The sequence below is a fragment of the Choloepus didactylus genome, chromosome 9 (genome assembly GCF_015220235.1).
Source record: "Choloepus didactylus isolate mChoDid1 chromosome 9, mChoDid1.pri, whole genome shotgun sequence".
Classification (NCBI taxonomy): domain Eukaryota; kingdom Metazoa; phylum Chordata; class Mammalia; order Pilosa; family Megalonychidae; genus Choloepus; species Choloepus didactylus.
Genome location: NC_051315.1, coordinates 57026545 through 57049298, shown reverse-complemented (window position 1 = coordinate 57049298; position 22754 = coordinate 57026545). Strand labels below are relative to the sequence as shown.

Genomic DNA, 22754 nt, shown 5'->3' with positions numbered 1-22754 from the left:
CGGGGCCCCTCATCTGTCTTTTGATTGCCTGCCTATCAGGTGCCAGGCCACTGTGGTCTTTTTTGCTTCTTTTTTGTCCTCTCAGGCAGCTGCGTCTTTTTGATAAGGGGGATTGGTGAGGAAATATAGTTGTAATCTTTTACTTTGTCATTAACTGCCTTACTGAAATACCTGTTGGGTGAGGATTTTTATTTTATTTTTTATTTTCTAATGACCATTGGTTAGTTTTTTTCCATATTCCTGATTTGTTCTTAATTTTTCAACCTACTGTTCTTTCTATTTAGCCCTTGTATTATAGCTCACATTAAATTCTATTCTAATGGCAACTTGAAATTTTAATCTGCCACCACAAGGTTTGTAAATAAGTTTTCTTATGCCTCTGGTTGGACAACTCTGATCATGATTTTTCTGCTGATTCATACCCTGTTTATTTAGCTGTGGTTCTAATGGGTGATTGATGTGTTTTCTTTTTTTAGTTCAGAATTTCCTGCAATTTGAAAAAATTCCCTATCTATAGTGTGCATGATGTGAATAACACTTAATTGGACTAAGTGACTATATCATTTTTACTTTACTAGAAAAACTGTTTCTGGATGTGCAAATAGGATGAAAATTTACAAACCTAATAGACTTTTTAAATTTCTCAAATAATTATTCTGCACATAGAGTCCAAGTCTTCAATTCCGCACTAGTTCCACAACCCACTGCTCTCTGCCTTCCTCACCAGGGGCCTCTCAGATGTCAAATTCACCCCTTTTTTTCTGGCATCAGTTGAATATTTAACATCTGATTTTGTTTTCCTTGGTCTTGCATAAAAATCAAATGAATTCCCTAAACTACGTGCAGCTGGTTCTTCGGGGACAACGGATGGGAATGTGTTGGGTAGCAGGGAGAATGCCACCAGAGAATAGCTGTTTATTGAAGATAGTTTACATGACAGTTAACTTTGCAGTTCCTCTCCCTGATGTTATTACAAGCATTTAACTTTTGGAAACCCCACATTCATCACAATTTCAGTATTCCTTGTTTTGGGGGGTGCCTAGCTTTATTGCTTAGAAGATGATCCGGATATGGCTTCTTGTGTCGGCCTTGAGTCAGGTTTGAGGCCCTGAAGCAGCTGATGAATGACGGTCCGTTGATCACATCCCTCTTCCCTTCCCGGGCCCAGTCTCTCAGCTGTACCCATTAAAGGATGCTGGTATTGAGGAAGAAAAGCAAGAGCAAGAGGTATTCTGGGAGAGCTGCTCCCCTTGGCCTCTGGGGGCTGAGCATTCCACTCTGAGGAGGGGAGGAGGTTTTTGATGCAGTTTCTGCTCTTGGTTAATGCATAGGTCACTGAGTGCTCAGTATCTGTCTTTGTGAAGCTGCCCTTCTCATAAAGCCTGGCCCATGGGCAAGCAGTTGAACTGCCCATCTTCTCACCCCCTTTTTGCTCTGTATGCCTTCCAGGATATATCCAAATACAGTCGTTTTTTAGGAGGTTTTAAACATGCCCATGATTTCTCAGAATTTTAACTGTTATTTTCTAAAGTGGCAATTTAATGTAGGCTAAATCAACTCCATCACCGTCTTCTATTCCACTACCCCCTTTTTTCCTCTCATATTAACAAGATGAAGCCTCCAGCTAAAGAAAGAAAAAAAGTTGTTTTTTCTCCCTTTTAAAGCAGGAGAAAAGATTTAGAAGCATCAACAACAAAATAATCCTCAAAGCAGCTTTACTTTTCTATTTTTAACTGGGTCCAGCTGTCAAATTTTTGAGTGTTGTGGTGTTTAAAAAATCTTGCCTAAAAAGCACTGACATCTAAAAGATGATGGTATTTTATATTGGGAAGGATCAACCCCAATTCTTTTTAAATGGTCATGCTGGAGGATATAGAGGGCTTTTTGATGTGTTGTCACTCCTCCTTTTGGTACACTGTTCAGGGCCCCCACGGGGACCTTGTGTGAGTACTTTCCTGGGGCACACCCACCCTTAGACCAGCTGGAAGGCCCACTGACACTTGCTCTTTGATGTAAGGGGCACTAAATAGTGTTGATTTTTATTTTCATACCTGCCTTGAAAGAAACAGTAACAATCTCATCTAAGAAGGTAGATATCCGAGAGGCAGGAGGTATGCAGTTACATATTCAAGTGCTGGGGAGCCAGACTGCCTGCATGGAAATCCTACCTCGCATACTTCTAGCTGTGTGACCTTGAGCACATTGTTTCATCTCTCTGTGCCTCAGTTGCCTCTGTAGGATGGGACAAATACTAGTTCCAACCTCCTAGGGTAGCTGAAGGATTAAAAAAATTGATACATATAGTGCATGGTAAGTCTCAATAACTATGTTATCATTAATAAGTTTTGCTTATTCTGCACTAAATACTCCATTATTCCAGTTGGCATTATTCTGTTTGGCAGAATACTTCATAGTCAAAATGAGGAACTATCATCTCAGGGAATTGCTCAACAAGCGGTCATTAACAATCAGTGAAATTAAAATTTCATTGAAAGAGCACAGCAAAACATGACTATTGGGGTAATTATTTGGAGATTTCAGAGGTCTTTGGGTAACTTAATGCAGGACTGGTCTTTTGGCTTAGTGCAAAATGGCCTTTGATTATAAACACTTCAGGATTTCAGCCAGCTGGGCTGAACCTCTGCCTTTCTCAGGATCTGATTAGAATTTCAGGATCATCTCTTAATGATCTGTTTTATTAAATAGCTGGACAGCCATGAAAAGAATACATCAATGAAAAATAGAAATATTCTCTCTTGTCTGAGAATTAGCATAGCTTTATTTTTCTCATAAAAACCCCACAGACTTCCCTAGTTAACTTTTCCAAATAAAGGGGTTTCTATGAAGAGGAGTGATGTTATCACAGAGTAGAAAGGCTACAGAGTATGTCTGTCCGGGCTCTTCTCACAGTTGGCCGATCTAAGTCTGTTAATCCTCTTCTTAACACTCTAAAAAATACAGGATTATGATAAGCCCAAGAAAGGGGAAGGGAAGGCATTAGTTCTGTAAAGAAACTGCAGTGGTACTGGGAACTTCATTGTCTTCCACTTGTGCCCTGTCTTTTGAACCATGAATCGACTTTAGTTGCAACTTGCAGCTTTTCATTTGATTTCTTCCAATGGGAAGGGAAAGCCAGATTTGCCCCGAGTTAATGAGATCTTGCTGCCTTAAATAGCATCAGAATAAGCTAAATAGCATCAGAATAAGCTGTGCTGGCTTGTTCTGTCTGAGGCTGCACAAACAGCCCCCGGTCTTGTTTGCCCTTTGCACTGCTGTCAAACATTCTTCTGATGTTTCTTCCTTCGTGCATTATTGATGATCATCCCCGATCAGCATCTCTTTTCAGGCTCCCCTCGTGTACTGTGATTGCTTGTAACTCCTCTTAATACCCAGCCTCATTGCTGCACACTGCATGAGCCCCTTCCCCACATCCTCCCAGAAATGGTTCCCTTCCCTAAGAGAATCAGCCTCTCTATTTGCATGGATAGCAAACTACCTGTGCCTCATAATGACCTCGCAGTGTTCCTTTCTTGTGTCTTCCCTTGCCAGAAGTGTTTTGCTTGTCTCCTCTGTCTTCTGTTCCCCAAACCAATGGGACATCTATTCCACTGATTCTTTTACCCGTTATCCACAGTGAAAGTGTAAATCCACTTGTTGTGCTCCTGTCTAAGGCTAAAAGGCAGCAAATTGGTATACCCTTTCTTTATCTATTAGGGTGGGAATGGAAATCTGAAATTCAAATAGTTTTATTATGTTTCCATGTATGTGAGGAACTTGTGATATCTGACCCCTTCATAAATACATAATACATTTCTGAAAATTTGGTACACTTCTAATTGAGAAGTTCCAGTATCATTGCAGAGACCAAAGCAAGAATTAGAGTTGTTCCCTGGATTGCTTTGGATCGCTTTTTTTAAGCACAAGAATGATTTAGGCCCCCTCCAGTCCTTCAAGACCAAGTACATCCTCACTGCAGGCTTATTTCCCCTGCTATTCTTTCAAATGATTTCAGATAGCAACAACTAAAAAAAATCTTTTTGATAATTATCTTGACTGTGGTTGGCTTTAAGAACAGTGTTCCTGAATTTAAGATTATCTCTGCTCACCTGCCCCAAGCAAGATTGGAATTTCTAATAAATCAGTTTGGTGTGCAAGTAGGTGGTGCTGGACATGCACAATTAGCAGATAAATTTTAATCAAAGGAGTATTGGTGGGAAAAAGACCTAGAAAAGCTCCAACTATGGGTCCTATGAATTAAGTACTTGGCATATTCAGTATTTCCTTTCTTCCCAAAGTACTGTGTTTATATAATGAGTTAGGTGGAAGTGCAAGCCCATTACGACAGCAAGTGTTAGTCTGTTAAGAATTTTTAAATGTAAGATTATTTTGAAGTTATTGTTACTTATACACTTTTTAGAATATTTATTTCCCCAAAATACCTTCCTATGGCCTGTAGTAGGTGCTGATGAATGTTTTGATTCCCTAAAACATGCAAGTTAATATGATTACTAATAGTAATAGTAATGCATATGTAGAGTCCTTTCTGAGGCTCTAGTGGATATTTGGATACCCTTTTTTCCTCAGTTAATGTCGTGTATCCACTAAGAGTTCAGTAAGGCTAACGGTTTCATTAAGATGCTCTACCAGGTAATAAAGTTGTAAACCATCACACTGTGAGAACCGGTAACAAAGGAACACTGGAACTCCTTTCTGTAGACAATCTCAAATGTAGGATAGACAACTTCCTCTTGGTCCTAAATGGCGTACAGATAGTCCTGCCTGAAGAAGATGACGAGTTGGTAACCCCTAGATGTCCCTTCTAACATTAGGACACATTATAAGCTGCTTTTCCTTTACTAACTTTATTCATACAGTATTAGATGAAACAAACACACAAACAGAAAATCAATTCAGAAGTTCTTCCACTGAAGATCGGTGGTTCCAGTGTTTCTTTTATCTTCTTTGCAGTAGTTCTTCCTTCTGTTACCCTGATGGCTGGCAAGAGAATAAAATCAGGAAGGAAAAATGAATTTCCTGACAGTGGTTTCTTATCTGTTCAATTAGGACAGCTAATATAGCGAGATACAGTGATTGCGCAGTTAATGAATCATCTGGGGGAGAGCTCCTCTCCATAAGGCTGGTTGCATTAAAATCACTGCACATATACATGCACCTCATGCACACAGGCTGCTTAGAATAAATGAGGCAGAGCTGCCTGCATGAGACCAGGTACTTTAATGCCCACTTCTGTTTGTCTTCATCCAGGCAGTATCTTTTATGTATTTATTTATTTTTTTACATTCTATTTAAGAACATCATTTTACATGGGGAGTAAATACAAAGCTGGGCTACAGATGTATGAAGCTTTTTATTTTAAAATGTACAAAAAACCCTAATTTTTTTGTGTATGGGGTGATGACTGTTAATGGGATTATAAGGATCAGAGATCTATTGAAGGCAAATAGGAATGAAAGGGGTTGTTTAAAGGCATGTATAAAAACCCTCATTTGACATATATGATGGTGTGCTCAATCCTTGATCTGCTGTAGATCATTATGTATAATAAGTAACTCACATGACTATTAAAAGTACTATTATTTTTGCAAAACCAGATCACAATATTCAACTTTCCTCCCTAATTTTTATAAACAGTATATACTTTCCACTGTGTAAAGGTAGCATCCTTATTAACTTGGCATTGTATTTAAAAGCCCTTTCTAAATCCAGACTCCTTGATGTCCAGGTCTCTGCTTCCTTCCCCAACTGCATCTTCCAAGATCCCGCCGGCTCCAGTGTTTGCACCAGCCGTTCCGAAGCACCTCACTGCAGCTCTCAGACTGGCTCTGCTCTCATTCTTGACATGCTTTTACTCTGTCTGGAATGCTCCCAATTACTTGGCTAACTCCTACTCTCCTTTTGATACACAGACTAAATATCATCTCTTCCTGGACCCCTACTCAAAACTCCCAGGCATTTTTCCTCTGTGCTGCCCTGGTACTTGCTCCTACCCCTTGAACAACACCCATGGCACTTGTGTTGTAAAAATTTGCATATGAATTTCTCCGTATGCTGTGTATCACGGCAAAGTGTGCATTATTTATTTATGTACCTCCCCCACATCTAGCAGAAGGACTATGAATTTGTTGAATAACTGAGTGATCATAGTACACATATTAGAACACACCCGTTTTAAGGGGAAAAAAAAGCCTGGATTGTAATAGGCAACAACTTGAATTTCCTTGTTCACAATCTCTGCCCGCCACCACCCCATCCCTGCCTCTCCCACTCCCCGGCACACAACCTTTGGCTCACAATACAGAGGGGCCAAGTTCTCTGTGGCCTCCTCATGAATTACTTTCTCATGATAAATGTAAAAATCTGAAGTCTCTTTGAGTAAGTAGTAACGTGCACCCCCTTTGAGATTCTGGAGAGTGGAAACAGCTGAAATTATGATCCTGAAAAGCTCTGAATTTTCAAGTTAGGATGGGGACAGGCACAGAAAAGTAGGAGAACATAGCTTAAATTCCATGTTGTAATTTAGGGAGAGAAGACCTAGGGCATCTTGTCAGGGTAAAGGGAATAATCTTCCAAGAGTGAGTGCTCCATCCCCAGCTTCCAGAACCTGGGAGAGCTGGTGCAGAATGGCAAAATGGAGTTGTCTCAAGGTCAGTCTATCATCAGGAGATACACTAGATTCCCTGAGCTCCTGATAGGTTTACTAGAATTTCGGGGCGAATAGAAGCTCCCTCTCCCCCATTAAAGGAGAATAATTCCATCTCCGCAAGTTTCTTATTGCCTAAAGTCTTTTTTTTTCCTTTTGCCTAAAATTCCTTTACCATGAAATAAACTATTCTATTTATAATAAGAGATCAAGGCTTAAATTTAATTGCAGATGCCTGGAAGAGTTGATTTTATTCTAAGAAAAATATGCTGCTAGTTTATTTTCATTCATTTATTCATTCCAATATAGTCATTCCATACTTACTTATTATGCACCTTCTATGAGCCAGGCCCCGTGTTGAGTATACAGCGATGAGCTATCAGCAACCCTTCTCTCTATCCTCTTGCTACTTTGGCCTGTTCTAGTTCGAAAAGGGGAAGAGTTTGGAATAAGATCAGGAGGTCTGTAGAATGGGGTAGGTAATGTAAAGTAGAAGCTGGAGATGAAAAGGCAAGCTGTTATAACTTTACCCTGATCAGCTCTATTTGCCTTCTTTTGGGGGGATAAATAGCAGCTTCTGAAAAAGTTGATATTCTTTGTGACCAGGGTGCCAGGCTCAGTGTTGGGTTCTGCTTTGAAATCTAGAGGTGACAGATGGTGTGTACTTTTAAGGAGCCCTTGTCTAGCTCCCTGTGAGTAGCATGGCCCTATCAATTTCTCATCCAAACCAGGGCATTTCTAAGAAGTACAGGATGGAAAGACATCCCTCAGAGTGACATATAGACATACCCTCTGCAGCTGCACCTGCTAAGTCATCTTCTCCAGGAACAGTTTTGTTTTTTTAAGTAACTGCCACATCTTTAAGAAGATTCTGATGCTTCTTCAGCAAACTTGTGTCTCTTGTTTTGGGGGAGTCAATGAAACTTCTCGTGAATGGTAAATATTGGCAAAACATTTTGTGTGTTACATGACTTCCTTGAAAAACATAGCTAGTAGTTAATTTTTTTTTATTAAATATTTACCTTTTTAAAAAAAAACTCATTGGTGTCAAAGGGTTTAATGCAAAATTAAAAAAAAAAGATTACTAAAAAGGACAATACATAAATAGTTGTAGACTTATACCATACAACAAATGGCAGGACTACTATAGCAGGAGAGTTTAAACTACTGTCTCTTTGCTCTGGAGCAGGACTAGGGCACCTTTCATTTCTGTGTGTAACTGATATACACTAACCTGTAATTTCCCAGTGACTCTGCCAACTGATGATCTAGCAGCTTTCTGTAGCTTGTGGATTGCCCACTGAGCCTCAGCATAACTAGTTGGTACCTCAAGTTTCTGGCAGGGGCAGCAGCAGTGAATATTTTTCCCACCACCACCCTAACCAGAAGCAGTTAGCCGTCCCTGCCATCAGCATGTCCCTTCATGCCGTCAGCAAGTTCTCTGCATGCTGTCCTTCAAAGAGAGGTGTAAGTTAACTTGAATTGGGAAAGGGGGATGATGTAGCAGTGGGGGGCTTATAGGGGTAGTCTTTCACATTTAACCACATGTTAAAATGCAACCTTTGTGCAGTGCAATTATGTCTCACACTTTACTAGCTAAGATCTAAGATGGAGGTACAAAGTAAGTCTACCAAACCCATCTCAGATAATTTTCATTCAACAGATTAAAATACTTTGTTAAAAAATTGAAAACATAAAACAAAAGGTTACTAGGACACTGGGACAAGTGGCTCCTTTATGAAGTAATCCATGAACACTTTTCTGCATTCCTGTAGTTTCTCTTAATCTCTTATTCTACCTGATTATGAAGTTTCTGCAAGAAGTTCCATTTAAGTAAATTAACTTGTTGTTAGAGATACTATATAACACACTAAACCAGTTTTCTTTCACTTGACCCAAACCAATCCAGTGGGGATGATTGAGGAAGGAGGGGCAGGTTGATATTATTATGGGAACAGTCTAGAGCATTGGCTCTCAAAGTGTGCTCTGCAGACTGCTTATGCCACAATGTCAATGAACTGTATTGTTTAGTACATCCAACTTCCTTTCTTTTTTTTTTCTTTTTGGTAGCAAGGCTTTCTCAGTGAAGGAAGCAGTGGGTCAATTTATTTTCAGGTGCATGCTCCATATCTCACATGGACTGATAAACTGTGGCAACTGTCTGCTTTGAGTTTCACTGTTCTAAGGCATGGGGAAGGTGATTTTCCAAAGTCTCACATTGTGGTTTTTTGTTTTTTTTTTTTTTTTTTGAAATAAATTCAAAGTTACATGAATAGTTGCAAAAACAATACTAGCCCCATACACAGAATTCCATCATACCCTGACCCCCCTCCCCCGATAGCTCAGTCCACCAACTTTAACATGCTGCAACATCACTATTTCTTACCCTCCCTCCCTCCGTCCCTCCCTATCTATCATCCCTCATCTATTTCTGTCTTCTGAACATGAGAGTTAGCTGCACACTTCCTTGAACATACACTATAATTCACATATGTACTTCCCATGAACAAGAAAATTCTTTTATGTTAATTCCATTAAGCGCAGCTAAGAAGTATAAGAGATTCAACAATGATACAATGCTTACATTCTGTATTTCCTTTTCCTTATGTCTCAACTGTGTCCCTTCGAGCCACCTGTCCTCCACCCTCCAATCCCATCCAAGTTCATCCTTAGCATTCAATTGTTGTCTAGTTAGACTGTCTTTTTTTTTTTTTTCTTTTTTCAGTTGTGGAAACATATATACAGCCTAAATCTTCCCATTCCACCCCCTCCCTAGCCTTCCATTAGTGGGATTAATCACATTTAGAATGATGTTATGCTCTTTCCCACCATCCATTACTAGAAATTTCCCTTCACCTCAAACAGCAACCCTACACTCCTTTATTAACTCCCCATTGCCCCTTCCCCCATTTCTCTTAACCCAAACTCTACTTTTCATCTCTGTGGTTATAATCTCTGATAATTTCTTTGTGTTTACTGTGGGGCTTAAAATTAACCTCTTAAATCCCTATCAATCTTGTTTTTCTTTGATACCACCTTCACTTCAATAGGGCACATAAACTATGTCCCTATACTCCTTCATTCCCCCACCTTTATATAGTTGTCTAAAATTACATATTTTACACTGAGTTCAAAACCACTGATTTGTCCTTAGAGTTTGTGTATTTTTTATCATGTAGGAAGTAAATAATGGAGTTACAGTTCTAAAAATTATTGACTTCTATTTGTATTCCACTGTGTTTGGAGAATGTTCTTTGAGTATATTCAATTTTTTTTTTTTTTTTTTTTTTTTAATTTCTTGAGGCTTGTTTTATGTCCCAGCTATGGTCCCTTCTGGAGAAAGATCTGTGATCACTAGAGAAAAATGAGTGCCCTGGTGATTTGGGATGTAAGGTACTATATATGTCTGTTAAAATTCTCTGTATCTCTTTCTCCTTTCTTTGTTTCTCTATTGGTAGGGCTTCCTTTAGAATCTGAAGTAGGGCAGGTCTTTTATTGGCAAAGTCTCTCAGAATTTGTTTGTGAAAAATTTAAGCTCTCCCTCAAATTTGAAGGAGAGTTTTGCTGGATAAAGTATTCTTGGCTGGAAATTTTTCTCCCTCAGAATTTTAAATATGTCATGCCACTGCCTTCTCGCCTCCATGGTGGCTGCTGAGTAGTCACAACTTAGTCTTATGTTGTTTCCTTTGTATGTGGTGAATTGCTTTTCTCTTGCTGCTTTCAGAACTTGCTCCTTCTCTTCAGTATTTGACAGTCTGATCAGAATATGTCTTGGGGTGAGTTTATTTGGATTTATTCTATTTGGGGTTCTTTGGGCATTTATGCTTTTTGTGTTTATATTGTGTAGAAGGTTGGGGAAGTTTTCCCCAACACTTTCTTTGAATACTCCTTCTAGACCTTTACCCTTCTCTTCCCCTTCTGGGACACCAATGAGTCTTAAGTTTGGACGTTTTATTTTATCTATCGTATCCCTGAGATCCATTGCGATTTTTTCAGTTTTTTTCTCCATTCTTTCTTTTGTTTTTTCATTTTCTGTTCTGTGGATTTCTAGGACACTAAGATGTTGTTCAGCTTCCTCTAGTCTTGTATTGTGAATATCCAGAGTCTTTTTAATTTGGCCAACAGTTTCTTTTATTTCCATAAGATCTTCTATTTTTTTATTTACTCTTGCAATGTCTTCTTTATGCTCTTCCAGGGTCTTCTTTATGGCACTTATATCCTGGGCCATGGTCCTCTTGATGTCCTTTAAATCCTTTGCCATGTTTTTGTTCTTCAATTGTAGTTCTTTGATTAATTTTGCAAGGTACAATGTTTCTTCCGAAATCTTGATTTGTGTGTTTGGAGCTGGATTCTCCATATCGTCTGGTTTTATCATATGCATTAAGATTTTCTGTTGTTTTTGGCCTCTTGGCATTTGTTTTGCTTGATAGGGTTCTTTCAAGTTGTATCAAAAAAAAAAAGGATATCGATCTAATTTTTCAGAGACAGAGTTTGGTGACATACACTTTCTCTAACTAGCCAGCAGATGGCATCTGTGAGTCACCTATATCCCTCAAGTCAGTTCTCAGCCTTTTTTCCACGGAGTGTGGGGAAATGATTCTTGTGTGTTCAGTTGGAGAACTCAGTTTGGGTGTGTTGCTAGAGCCGTCTGCCCTGAATGTGGGGCATGTGTACGGGTGGCCAGGGAGGAAGGGCAGTTTTACTGTTCAAATCTCCCAGGTTCCAGGAGATTCAAGGCTGCCACAAGAGACTAAGCCTTCATTTCAGTTCAGCCCCAGACCTTCTCTCTCGCTGTCCCACAAACCACCGGACTTGGTGTAGCGCCCCTGGGTTCTCCGAGCGGATCCCCCCTCCCAGCCACGGTCCTCCCTCAGCCAAGGGAATGCTGTGCTGTGTCATCAGTGTGTGCCGTCACTCAAGGGAAGCCCTGGGCCGCTGGGCTTTGCCGCAGGGCTCTCAGCTCGTTTCAGAATGCAGAATGTCTGAGGCTGTCTTTACTGCAATGCCTTGCGGGCTGAGAACAGCTGAGGTTTTCTCCACAGAGAGAGAGCGAGGGACAGAAAAACTCCCAGGTTCACCCGTCAGCCAGAGATAGCACCCGATCCTCTGGGCTCTCTATCCTGAGACAGATATGTCCCCCAATTCTCCCAAGGTCAGTTGTCACCAAAAGCCTCTGTCTGCTTGTTGAGGATTCACTGTCTGTATTGAGCAGTTAACATTAAAACCCCAGTTGGAGCTGGGCTGAGAGAGTGCTGCTCTCTAGCACCGCGAGGCTTCCGTGAGGGAGGGGCTCTTGGCTGTCAGCGCGGGTCCGCAGTTTTACTTAAAGATTTTATGCTGTGATCTTGGGCATTCCTCCCAATTCATGTCAGTGGAAGTTGAGTGTACAGTCATGTTTGTCTCCCCGCTGTTATTCCAGGTTATTTACTGGTTTTTTGTTCATTTATGAATTGTTCTGGGGGAGACTAAGTCTTCCACATCTTTCTATGCCGCCGTCTTCCCAGAATCCCCTCACATTGTTTTAAAAACAGGATTAGATTTCCAGTCCTTTATTTTTTAGGCTGTGGCCTAACCCAGAGTGAGATCTCAATCAACCCTTGAATTGATTTGATTTCTTATTAAAGAGGTGAATATTTAGCCTTGCTCTGTATCTTGACACTGGCTGCTAAATCCTCACTTTACATGCTTTGGAATATACCACAAATAAAGAAACAAGTAATCCCAGAAATGAAGAGAGAAAAGACATGCTTCTGTGAGCAGTGCTCACTCCCCTTCCCCTTGTGGGCTGGCCACATGGGTGAGAAATAGTTCTGTTTGGAAGGCTGCCACCAGGTGCTGGCTGCAGAGTCCTTCAGTTCTCTCTGGATTTTGTGCCTATGCCACATGGCTCTGCCTCATTTGGCTGTGTTGGTCCATAATTTCAGGAGCATTCCTCATATCAATGTATTTACTATCATTAATTTCAGCCCTTCTGCAGGTTTTCCCAGTTCAGAAGCCACTAGATTAAATCTCAAGCTATGTGTGTCCTATGAATATGTAACTATTGAAAAACCTCTCTATAAACCAGATCAAGATAAAGTGAGAGCCGTGATTAGAAAAAGTTGATGATATGAAGTTGTGTTGCGTTTTATTTCCCTTTGGCATATTTCCTGTGACTGATTAGAACTTTTCTAGAATTCACATGTTTTGACAAGGTTGTAAAGATAACTTAAGTCTGTCCTTGTTTTTTAATCAGGTGATTATATACATTGAAGGAGACACTTAAATTGCATTTCGTCTTTTATACCAACTACACTGGAGAGCAGTTTGCCCTGTTTTCTTAATTCATAGTTCTTGCTGCAGGTGTCTTCCCTCACCACTGGTTTGAGATTGTCATTAGAATCCCAGAGTGTGGTCAGCCTTCATGCCCTGTCTACATCATCTTGTTAATATTTCCAAAATGTGTACCTCTGTGTACACATTGGCAATCTAGACATCTAGCACAATTAAATACGATCTTCTTGGTGCAGGTTGAGAATTCCTGGGAAAACTTTTGTTTGTGTCTCTATAAATCAAAGTTGGATGGATTTCCTGTGACATGTTTCTTTCTGCCTTCCATTATATGATCATTTCCTAATCTTTGTTTACTTCTACTCAAACTCTTGACCTACAGATTTAAAAGCTCCTAGTTGAAGAGAGTCGAGGTTTCTGAACTGTATAGGAAGCGCAAGGAGATTCTCCAAGATGTAGGCCAAAGCTACTTAAGCTCTGCCTGATACTTTCTTCACATTATTATGTGTTTTATTCATTTACTGGATGAGCTAGAAGGTCTAATAAGCACTATCTGAACATCTTACCTCCTCTTGGATAAAGAAACACCTATGGTTCCTAACAAAGCCTAATGGTTCTTTTTAGAAAAAGCCTTTTACTTAACCCAGCAAAACCACACTTGCCATTTATTGTTAGAAAAACTGCCTCAAAAAGACAACACCAAATAAGCATATGAAAAGATTCTTATCATCATTAGCTAATAGAGAAATGTAAATTAAAACTAAAATGAGATACCAAATGCTTACTAACATCTCCTATTACACAATGTTTTCAGAACAGCAGTTTAGAGGTGGGGCCTTTTTTTTTTTTTTTTTAATGAAACTTTTTATTTTGAGATAATTGTAGACTCATCTGCAATTATAAGGAATAATACAGACAGAGCTTGTGCACCCCGTACCCAGTTTACCCTGATGGTAACAGCTTGTAAAACTGTAGTCCAAAATCACAACCAAGATAATGACGTCAATATAGCCAAGATACAGAAAATTTTCATCATCACAAAGATTCCTCACGTCCGCCTTTTATAACTACACACACTTCCCTCCCTCAGCTACCCCTTCCTTACTCCCTGGCACCACTAATCTGTTCTCCCTTTCTATAATTTTGTCATTTAAAGAATGCCAGATAAATGGAATCATGCAGAATATATCCTTTAAATGTTGACTTTTTTCATTCAACATAATTCTCTGGAGACTCATCCAGGTTGTTAAAGGTATCAGTAGTTGTTTTCCTTATTTTCTGTAGGTACACTGGAGCATACATTAGATTTTTGTTTTGCTATTTTCGCTTACTATTTTATTGAAGTTTTTGTGTTTCTCTAGTCTCCATAATTATAATTATGGAGTAGTATTCCATGGGATGGATGTACCACATTTTCTTTAACATTCAACTATTAAATAACATTTATATTGTTTCCAGCTTTTGGCTGTTGTAAATAAAGCTGCTATAAATACTTGTGTACTGAGTTTTGAGTGAACCTAAGTTTTCATTTTTCTGGGATAAATGCCAGAATCGTATGGTAATTTCATGTTAAGTTTTTAAAGAAACTGCTAGACTATTTTACAGAATTTCTGTCCCATTTTACATTCCTACCAGCAATCTATGGGTGATCCAGTTTTTCTGCATCCTCAATCAATGTTTGGTGTTGTCTGTATTTTTTTACTTTAGCCATTTCAATGGGTATGCAGTGATATAGAGGTGGGGCCTTTTGTTTTTGTAACAGCCTTATCGAGGTATAACTGATACATAATAAACTGCACATAATCAAAGTACACACTTGGATAGGTTTTGACGTATGTATATTCCAGTGAAGCATCGCCATGATGAAGATAATAAGCATATCCACCATGCCCAAAAGTTTCCTCTCGACCCTTTTTACTTCCTCCCACCTTCCCCTCCTCCTGCCTCTCTCTCTCTACACTCTCTAAGAAACTACTGCTCTGTTTTCTGACACTATAGATTTGGTTTTCATTTTCTAGAATTTTACACAAATGGATACAGCATATACTCACTTTGAGTATATGCTGTATAATTTTATTGATTATATCATTTCATTGCTTTCAAGATGACCAAAATGCTTATTGGATACTTCCATTACCACGCTGTCCTCCAGTTCATAAAACTCTACCTCAAACACATTAAAGGGAATTCAGGATCCAAATGTCAGTGCTATGGTTACATTTTAAAAGATAAATTCTATACCAGCCAGTTTTGCTATGCCAAACTTTTTCAGGCTTTCTCACCATGCCAAGATAATACTAATAAACTGGAGTTGACTCAGACCTTAAAGAGAATGGGAGGTATATTTGTTTCTTTTATTTTGCATAAATACCTTCTCCCTATATGTAAATAATAATAACATTCAGAGCTGTTTAACATTTTCCTCCCTCTCCTGGCTACCTTACGTAAACACCTCCCCCTTAAACCATACCCTCCTATCCGCACCCCCCACCCCCCACCTCACTCTCTGTCTCTTTACCTGGATTCTTCTTTTCCTACCAGCTGCCACCACCTGACACCTGACATGCCATATATTTCTGAATGTATCCCTTCACCTACTCCCCTTTAAGACTGCTTGCTAATAGGACCTGCAGCATTCCTAAAATCTCTTCTAACAGCTATTGCTTAGTCTTACCATCAGATTTCTAAATCTGGGTGAAATGCAAAGAAAATAGAATATACTATACTCATTTCCCATTTTCCTCCAATTTTTAGAATTTATCATTTGCACTGTCTTCTAAATTTGATAATGGAAAATACCTTCTAAAGTGACAATACCATATCCAGATTCTTGGGCAGAGTCTAAATTAGGATTCCCTAGGAAGAAAGACTGGCGACATAGATATGCATGCAGGTAGTCTTTTGAGAGGAGAGCTCTCAAGATCAATACCTGTGAGGAAATAAGGGGGTAGAGTTTAGAGGGAGGAATCAAGTTGTGATGCAGTCACAGCAAAGGCCTCCACTGAGCCACAGAGAGCTTTGGAAGTAGATGACTCCTACAACCAGTGATTAGATGCAGGCTGCCTTTGGGAAGAGGGCCCGACCTTGTGTGAGAGAGCTTGCTGGCTATGGGGAGTTCCTGAAGAGGAACTAAGCTGAGATCCATCAGCCACTCGTCATTCCAGTAGCCGGGAAAACAGTGCCTCATTCCTGAAGAGAAGATCTGGGCAGTATAGCATCGTCTCCACCACAGCCCATCGTTTACAATGCCTGGGTCCACCTGGGGATGGTTCCTCCAGATTGGTTGGACTTGTTTCTGGGGAGAGAGTTGTAAGAGGGAAAGTTGGTGGTAAGAATTACAGTCTCCTCTGCAGCAGCTTGTCTTGAGACCACACAGAGTCATCGTCCCCCTCCTCTACTACGTGTTGTGGATTCCCTCCATTTGGGCCAACACCTCTGCTAGGCTGGGTGGGTTCCCTGGGGGTGACATAGACACTCATCACTGAAACATTTGAATCAAAAATGGCCAATCTTTAAAATTGTGGTGGCTTTAGGATGGCTAATATTCACTTGAGTTGAGGCAAGAGTTAATTTATTTGCTTTGGAAAAGCAAATGAGATTATTGCATAGGAGGCACATTTGTAGAAAAATGCTTTAGTTCTTTGAAAATATGAATATTTCTTCTAGCAGGGGGTCTTAACCTGGAGTTTTTAAGGTCTGTGAACCTCCTAAATTGTATGCACACTTTTGTGTGCATGTTTCTGGAGAGAGGCTTGATAGGTAGTTTGCCACCCACAGTATACTATACCTTGTGCTGGGTGCTAACGTCACAAAGATTCATTTGTTTCCACACTTGCATTCAGTACAGATAGATACTCGTTATATGTCAGGCACCAGAAATATAGCCGGGAACAAAACAAATAAAGTTCCTGCAGTCATTGGAGCTTATGTTCTGGGTGTGTGGGAATAGGTGAAGGGATACATTCAGAAATATATGGCATGTCAGGTGTCAGGTGGTGGCAGCTGGTAGGAAAAGAAGAATCCAGGTAAAGAGACAGAGAGTGAGGTAGGGGGTGAAGGGTGCGGATAGGAGGGTATGGTTTAAGGGGGACGTGTTTACGTAAGGTAGCCAGGGTCATGTGAGAAGAAATCGGAAGGAAGTGATGGAGGGAGGCACAGAGGAGGGTATTTCCAGCCAAAGGAGCAGCAAGCACAGAGGTTCAGATGGAAGCCTGCTTTGAATGCTCAAGGATCAGCAGGGAGGCTGGAGCAGAGGCAGTAAGGGACAATAGTAAGCAAAGAAGTCCAAGTTGGAGCAAGAGGCCTGAGCTGGTGAGTTTTGAAGACCACTGTAGAGAGTGTGGCTTTTACTCAGAGCTGGGAAGCTGTGGGAGGGATTCTAATAGAAAAGTAACATGATCTGATGACACAATAGAAGACTCCTCTGGTGCTAGATGGAGAGTAGGCCCTACAAGGACAATGGTGGAAGCAGAGAGAAACAGGATATCGCACTAATCTGGACAAGAGATGATGGTGGCCTTACTTGGGAGTAGCAGTGGAGGTGGTGAGAAGTCATCTGTCTCCGGATATGTGGATATATTTCAAAGATAGACCTTTTACAAAGATGAATAAGATTTTGTCCAGGTTATCATAGAGTTTGCAGATCTGTAACATATTATTTCAGCCACAGTGGTAAGAACAGTGGTGGACATTTAGAGATCTCTTCCTGGGAAGGTTCAGGATAGGAAATGGCAAAGAAGGGGCAGGCTGAGTTCAGACCATGGATCATGTTAAGAACTTGATCTTTACCCTGGGGTTGATGGGAAACAGCTAAACGGTACTACCTAAAGAGACGATGTGTTCCAATTTGTAACCTAGATTCTCCAAGTAACTCTGAGGAGTGTGAGAAAGAGGGCTATAGGGGCTAAGAGTGTAGGTAAGGAAACCAGGTAAGGTGTTGGCAGTTGTTCAAAGCAGAGATAATAAGGTAATGGCTAGTGTTTATTAAGCAATTGCTATACATCGAGCACTATTCTAAGCCCTTTAGACATTGTTAATATCCACATTTCACAGGTGAGCAGCCTCAGGCACAAAGAGGCTAGGCAAGTAGAACAAGGAGTTGATAGAGAAAACGGTGTCTGCAGAATGTTTGACTTAGTTTGCCAAAGAAATGTCGGCCCTGCTGCCTTGCCACTGATAGTTTTCTCCCCAGCATGATCTTATTTCTTTCTCTGTTTAGATTCAGGAAGGTATTGAGTACCAGCATCTTTTCCATGTGATTGTTAATGGTATTATAACATTTTCATAAAGCATAATACTTACTGTACCCTATGCCAAATGTTATCCCAAATAGTAAAAAGAGACTTCTAGCCCTGAAATGCATTCATACTTAAAGCATGACAGGGGGAGACATAAATAACAAAACCTAGAATGTTCATGTTGTGAGAGGTTTAGCAAAAAAGAAACCACAAATTTATCCTGTAGCCCCAGTGGTAGGGCAGGAGGGCTCCAGTCCCTGAGATCTTAGCAAGTTTTGTCTGGATCCCTGATTGGCCAAAAGACAGAGAAAGCACTTGTGACTGGAGACAGTGGGCTGGGAAGAAGCTCAAAGAAGGTTACATGGAGTTTGTAACAAAAACGAGGGGAATAAGTTTTATTTGGGCAGACCAGGAGGGATGTGAAATGAGTTGACGGCCACTGAATAAGCAGGGTTCAGAAGCCCCATAGATTTTGGAAACTGAGTATCATAAAATATGAAGTTCAGTGTTATCAGTGCATGCTTCAGAAGCTCTAAAGTAACAACCAGCCCTACCCAGCCCTTCTTTCTCAGCTCACGTTCCAGGTAAGGAGAATTTTAATTTTTGAAATCCAGGTGCACAGTCAGGAGAAGGGAGAAAACAGTGACACCCATCTTTTTAATGAGCAATGCTACTGGAAGAGAAATTAGCATCACCTTGAATTTTATGTGATGTCAATTAAATGAAGGCATTTTATAGCACTTTATGACAAATTAGAATCAACTAAATTGAAAATAAGCCTAGCAGCTGGGATAAGCAATCACGTAAGTGGCCAGTTTTGCTATTTTTTGCTTTGAGCTGAAGACAGAATTGAATTTCTAATGTCCCTGAGGTGTGGGATTCACAATTGGAGCACGTGGCTTCTGGGATGATTGTTTAAGATGCTAGCAGCTCGAGCTTGCCCTGTAGACTACGACACACTTAGCAGTGTTCCTTGGAAATTGGCCCTGGTACATATGAGTGTAAGCCAGAGAGAGGGTTGTGAATTAGTGTGGGGCTGAGCAGTAGAGAGCAGACTGGAAATAGATGACCCAGAACAAGACAGTAAATCTTCCACACTAACTGAGTGACTCTAATGAAAGGCCCGAAATTCATATGAAGACTTTATGGCTACTCGTGAAATGAGCCTAAATCAGAGGAACTTATAGAACACGTTTATGGTTGAAGAAAATGAGTAGAAGTGTTCAGTTGCTGCAATTTGCCTATAGTCAGAATGCCCTGACATAATATATACTGGCTTTGGTGAGTAGAACTTTACAGCATAGCCTTTTACTCCTGGAAGCCAGTGTTTCTTGCATGAATTACTTGCTGATTTTAGTAACCAAAAAGTTTTCAGGAAACTGTTGAGAAGGCCAAAAGAAAGTTAGTGATGACAACTATATTGGGGTTGGTGGCCCAGCATCTTCCTTGTGTGTGTGTGTGTACGCACAAGAAAGAAGAGGAAGAGATTAGGAGGGAGGATGCATTAGTAAAAATGAAACTTTGCAGATTGCTCAGAGTGAAAGAGAGCAACAGATGAAGATAAAATAATGCTTGTAATTATGGTTTAGAAAGAGAAATAGGCCATATTGAATATCTCATTTTCCTTTTTTCTCCTCTGCAGCCGTTGAATTAAGTGAAACAAACTAATCTACAGAAAATCCATGTATCTAGATTGTTTTCAGTCACCCTTAGAAAAAAGTAAAATTTGCTGCACAGATTTCCTCCTATTTCTACTTACAGACTTTCTACTTGAAATATTTTCTCTTAAAATATTAATATGTTTACTATTTTACCCTAAAATGTTGTGGCAGTTTCAGGTAAATTTTCACATACCCGATTACAAAAGTAGTAGATAATTTCCCTCAGGAAAAATAAAATGATGAACAGGGCCTTCTCCCCTAATTTCTCCAGTAGTAATTTCTCCTTCCCTAATGGGTAGCCTGTACTTCACCTTCTACACTTTAGGTTTGGGTATGGGAAGAGCAAAGTTTTAAAAATTCTATCATCATCACCTTTTGACAATTCTAGTCATAAAGAGTACCCCAAGCCGAGAGAGTGAGCAGGAAAAGCTTACTTCTCTACAAGAGTGTCAAATAAATCATGATACTTTGGAGAGCTGGGATGGGTGGCTGATGAACCTGGCTAATACTAAAAACATATCATCACTGCTGAGCTCCAAACTGAAAACCTCTAGGGCTCAACCCTGTTCCACTGACTTGGGTATTGTTCAAGGTGACGCATCACTAGTTTGACAGATTGGTGTATTCTGAAAGCAACAAACCATGCCTGAGTCACAAAGGGTATCCACAGTATTTTGTTCCTTTGATAAAAATGGGTGCAGAGAATTGAGTGAGTTTATAGGACAGGGGTTCAAATGTGCTGACCGATTATTTCCAGAGAAACTGTTCTTTACAATACCTCTTCTCTTTGCTTTGTACTGCCCTCTCCTGGCTAGTAAATTTCCTAGTAATGAGATGTTATCCTAAACATTTCTAAACAAAAAGACCAAGTGGTGGAAACACAATGTTGCTATCATTTCTAATTTCCATTAGAAAGTGATTTCTCTTTTTATTCTATGAAATGTAGTGTTGACATATAGTAATTAATTCAGAGGTGTCTTGGATTTAAGATTGCTGAAGATGAAAGTTGTATGAGGACTTTGTAATGTCTGTGAAAATTATTTTGTTTTATTGTATCATTAGTCAAATTTTCTGAATCACTGATGTGAAAATTCAGTGTTACTGGAAATAATATGGACACCTTTTCTCTGTTTGTATTTTACAGTGGCTGCTAATTTACAGAAGATTGTAGATGATCCCAAAACATTAAAAACATTGACCTTTAAGTTGGTAAGTGAAAAGTTATGGAAAGAAGGTGAATTCTTTCCTTCTTGTATTCCTGTGCCAGCATGGAATAATAATTTAGTCTAGTAAGCTATTCTGTAATTTTGTTGTTGTTGTTTTCTTTTTTGGATCCCTTTTTTTTTTTTTTTTTTTTTTTTGCATTCATCATTTGCCTCTTTAACATTTGGGAACATTTTCTGATCATAACTGGAAAGTTCCATTTCATTGAGCATATCTTGTTCTTTTACAATCACATCTTTAATTAAGAATGGCCATTTGAGAATCTTGAAACCTGTATTATTTTGCTTCCAGTTTGTATGACAACTTGACCATATAGACAAAATTAAACTGAATTCAGTGCAACATTCTTAATAAAGCTTCCCTGAAGCGAAAGCCAAGTGGTTCTAACTTTTAGAAATAGAGGCTGATTGTTGGGAAATGGTTAGGTAATTGGAAGCATTTATAGGACAAGCTCACTGAAGCCTAGTGAACAAAGACATAACATTTAACTCCACATTTCAAATCTTAATAACAGGCTCTTGTAGAAAGGAGACATTTCAACAGTTTTTGTGCCACAGTAGATTTTAAAGTTAAGAACTAGAGTGGCCTCAGTGATGGAGAATACTGGGCATTCTGGGTCATTGTGAACCCAAGAGATGATGGCTTATGGTCAGAAATAGAAGTCCAGAAAGTTGAAAGTATTTTTCTGAAAGTTTTAGTAAACAGTATGCTGAGTGACTAAAAATTTACTCATTTTGAAATTATAAACAAATATTACAAGGGCTAGTCAGAATACCACAAGGAATTTAAAATCTAAATGACCAACACTTTCCTGTGAATGACATATACTGATGATCTTTTTGATTTCTTGAGAAAATTAAATGGAGAATGTATATGCCAAAAATGCTAAATGATTCGTTACAGTAAATGTTAGCCTGGTGCTAATTAACTTTCTGGGTCTTGCTTTTCGTCTAATTTCAGATGGCTTAGGCTGTGTGATAAAAGATGAAAACAAATTTTCACAGAAAGAGTTTATCTGAAGAAATTCTCTTTGTTTTGACATTTAAAGGACATCTTATTCAGACATAGTGATCAATTAACAAATTGAAAAATTCATTTTTTGTGTTGGGACTACACTGTCACCTCTATTATGTTTCTCATTCACCTGCAGTTTTATAAACATGTTTCATTTGTGTGAGAATGTGTTTATGAGAAAATGGCACACGCTGTTGGCATTTCAAGCCAATATAAATGTTCCTTTATTCATTCTTTTATACCATAAGAAAATTAGAAGTCATAACATACCATCTCCAGAATATTTTCCTGATTTTGGATATTTAAATAGAGAGAGAAGAGATGAAAGCTTTTATGCCTGGCTTATTCCCTTTGTTTCCAAACTTGCTTACTTATAAAATAGGAATAGCAACGCTGGTCCTTTCTTACTACTGAAGCTTTTGTAAAAACACTGACTGTACTATCTCTAGATAAACAGTAAGAGTAGTGGTAAAACTCCCTCTCCTCTCTTACTCTAATCAATTTATAAGTTCCCTAGATTTTCTCTCAATTTCTTCCCCACTTCCAGGACCTTGGTAGGTTCGTCTCCTCTTCACCTGGATTGTTGCAGAGCCTCCTAAACTGATCTTCCTGCCTACCATCTCGCCAGCCTCTGACCCTGTTTGCCAGTCCATAGCTGTAGCCAGAGCAATGCCTTCTCCAGTTCAA

General features: G+C 39.5%; 1 protein-coding gene across 3 annotated transcripts in view; it reads left to right on the top strand.

Moving 5' to 3' along the window:
• Positions 1–22754, top strand: part of STK39 (serine/threonine kinase 39) — a 382860-nt gene that overhangs the window by 307003 nt on the left and 53103 nt on the right. For all 3 annotated transcript variants that reach the window (XR_005218895.1, XM_037850139.1, XM_037850140.1), the window contains one exon: positions 20974–21038. Coding sequence is in view for 2 of the 3 variants with exons in the window: in XM_037850139.1 (XP_037706067.1) it covers positions 20974–21038 (65 nt within the window). In the remaining variant the exon portion in view is untranslated. The remainder of the gene's footprint in view (positions 1–20973; positions 21039–22754) is intronic.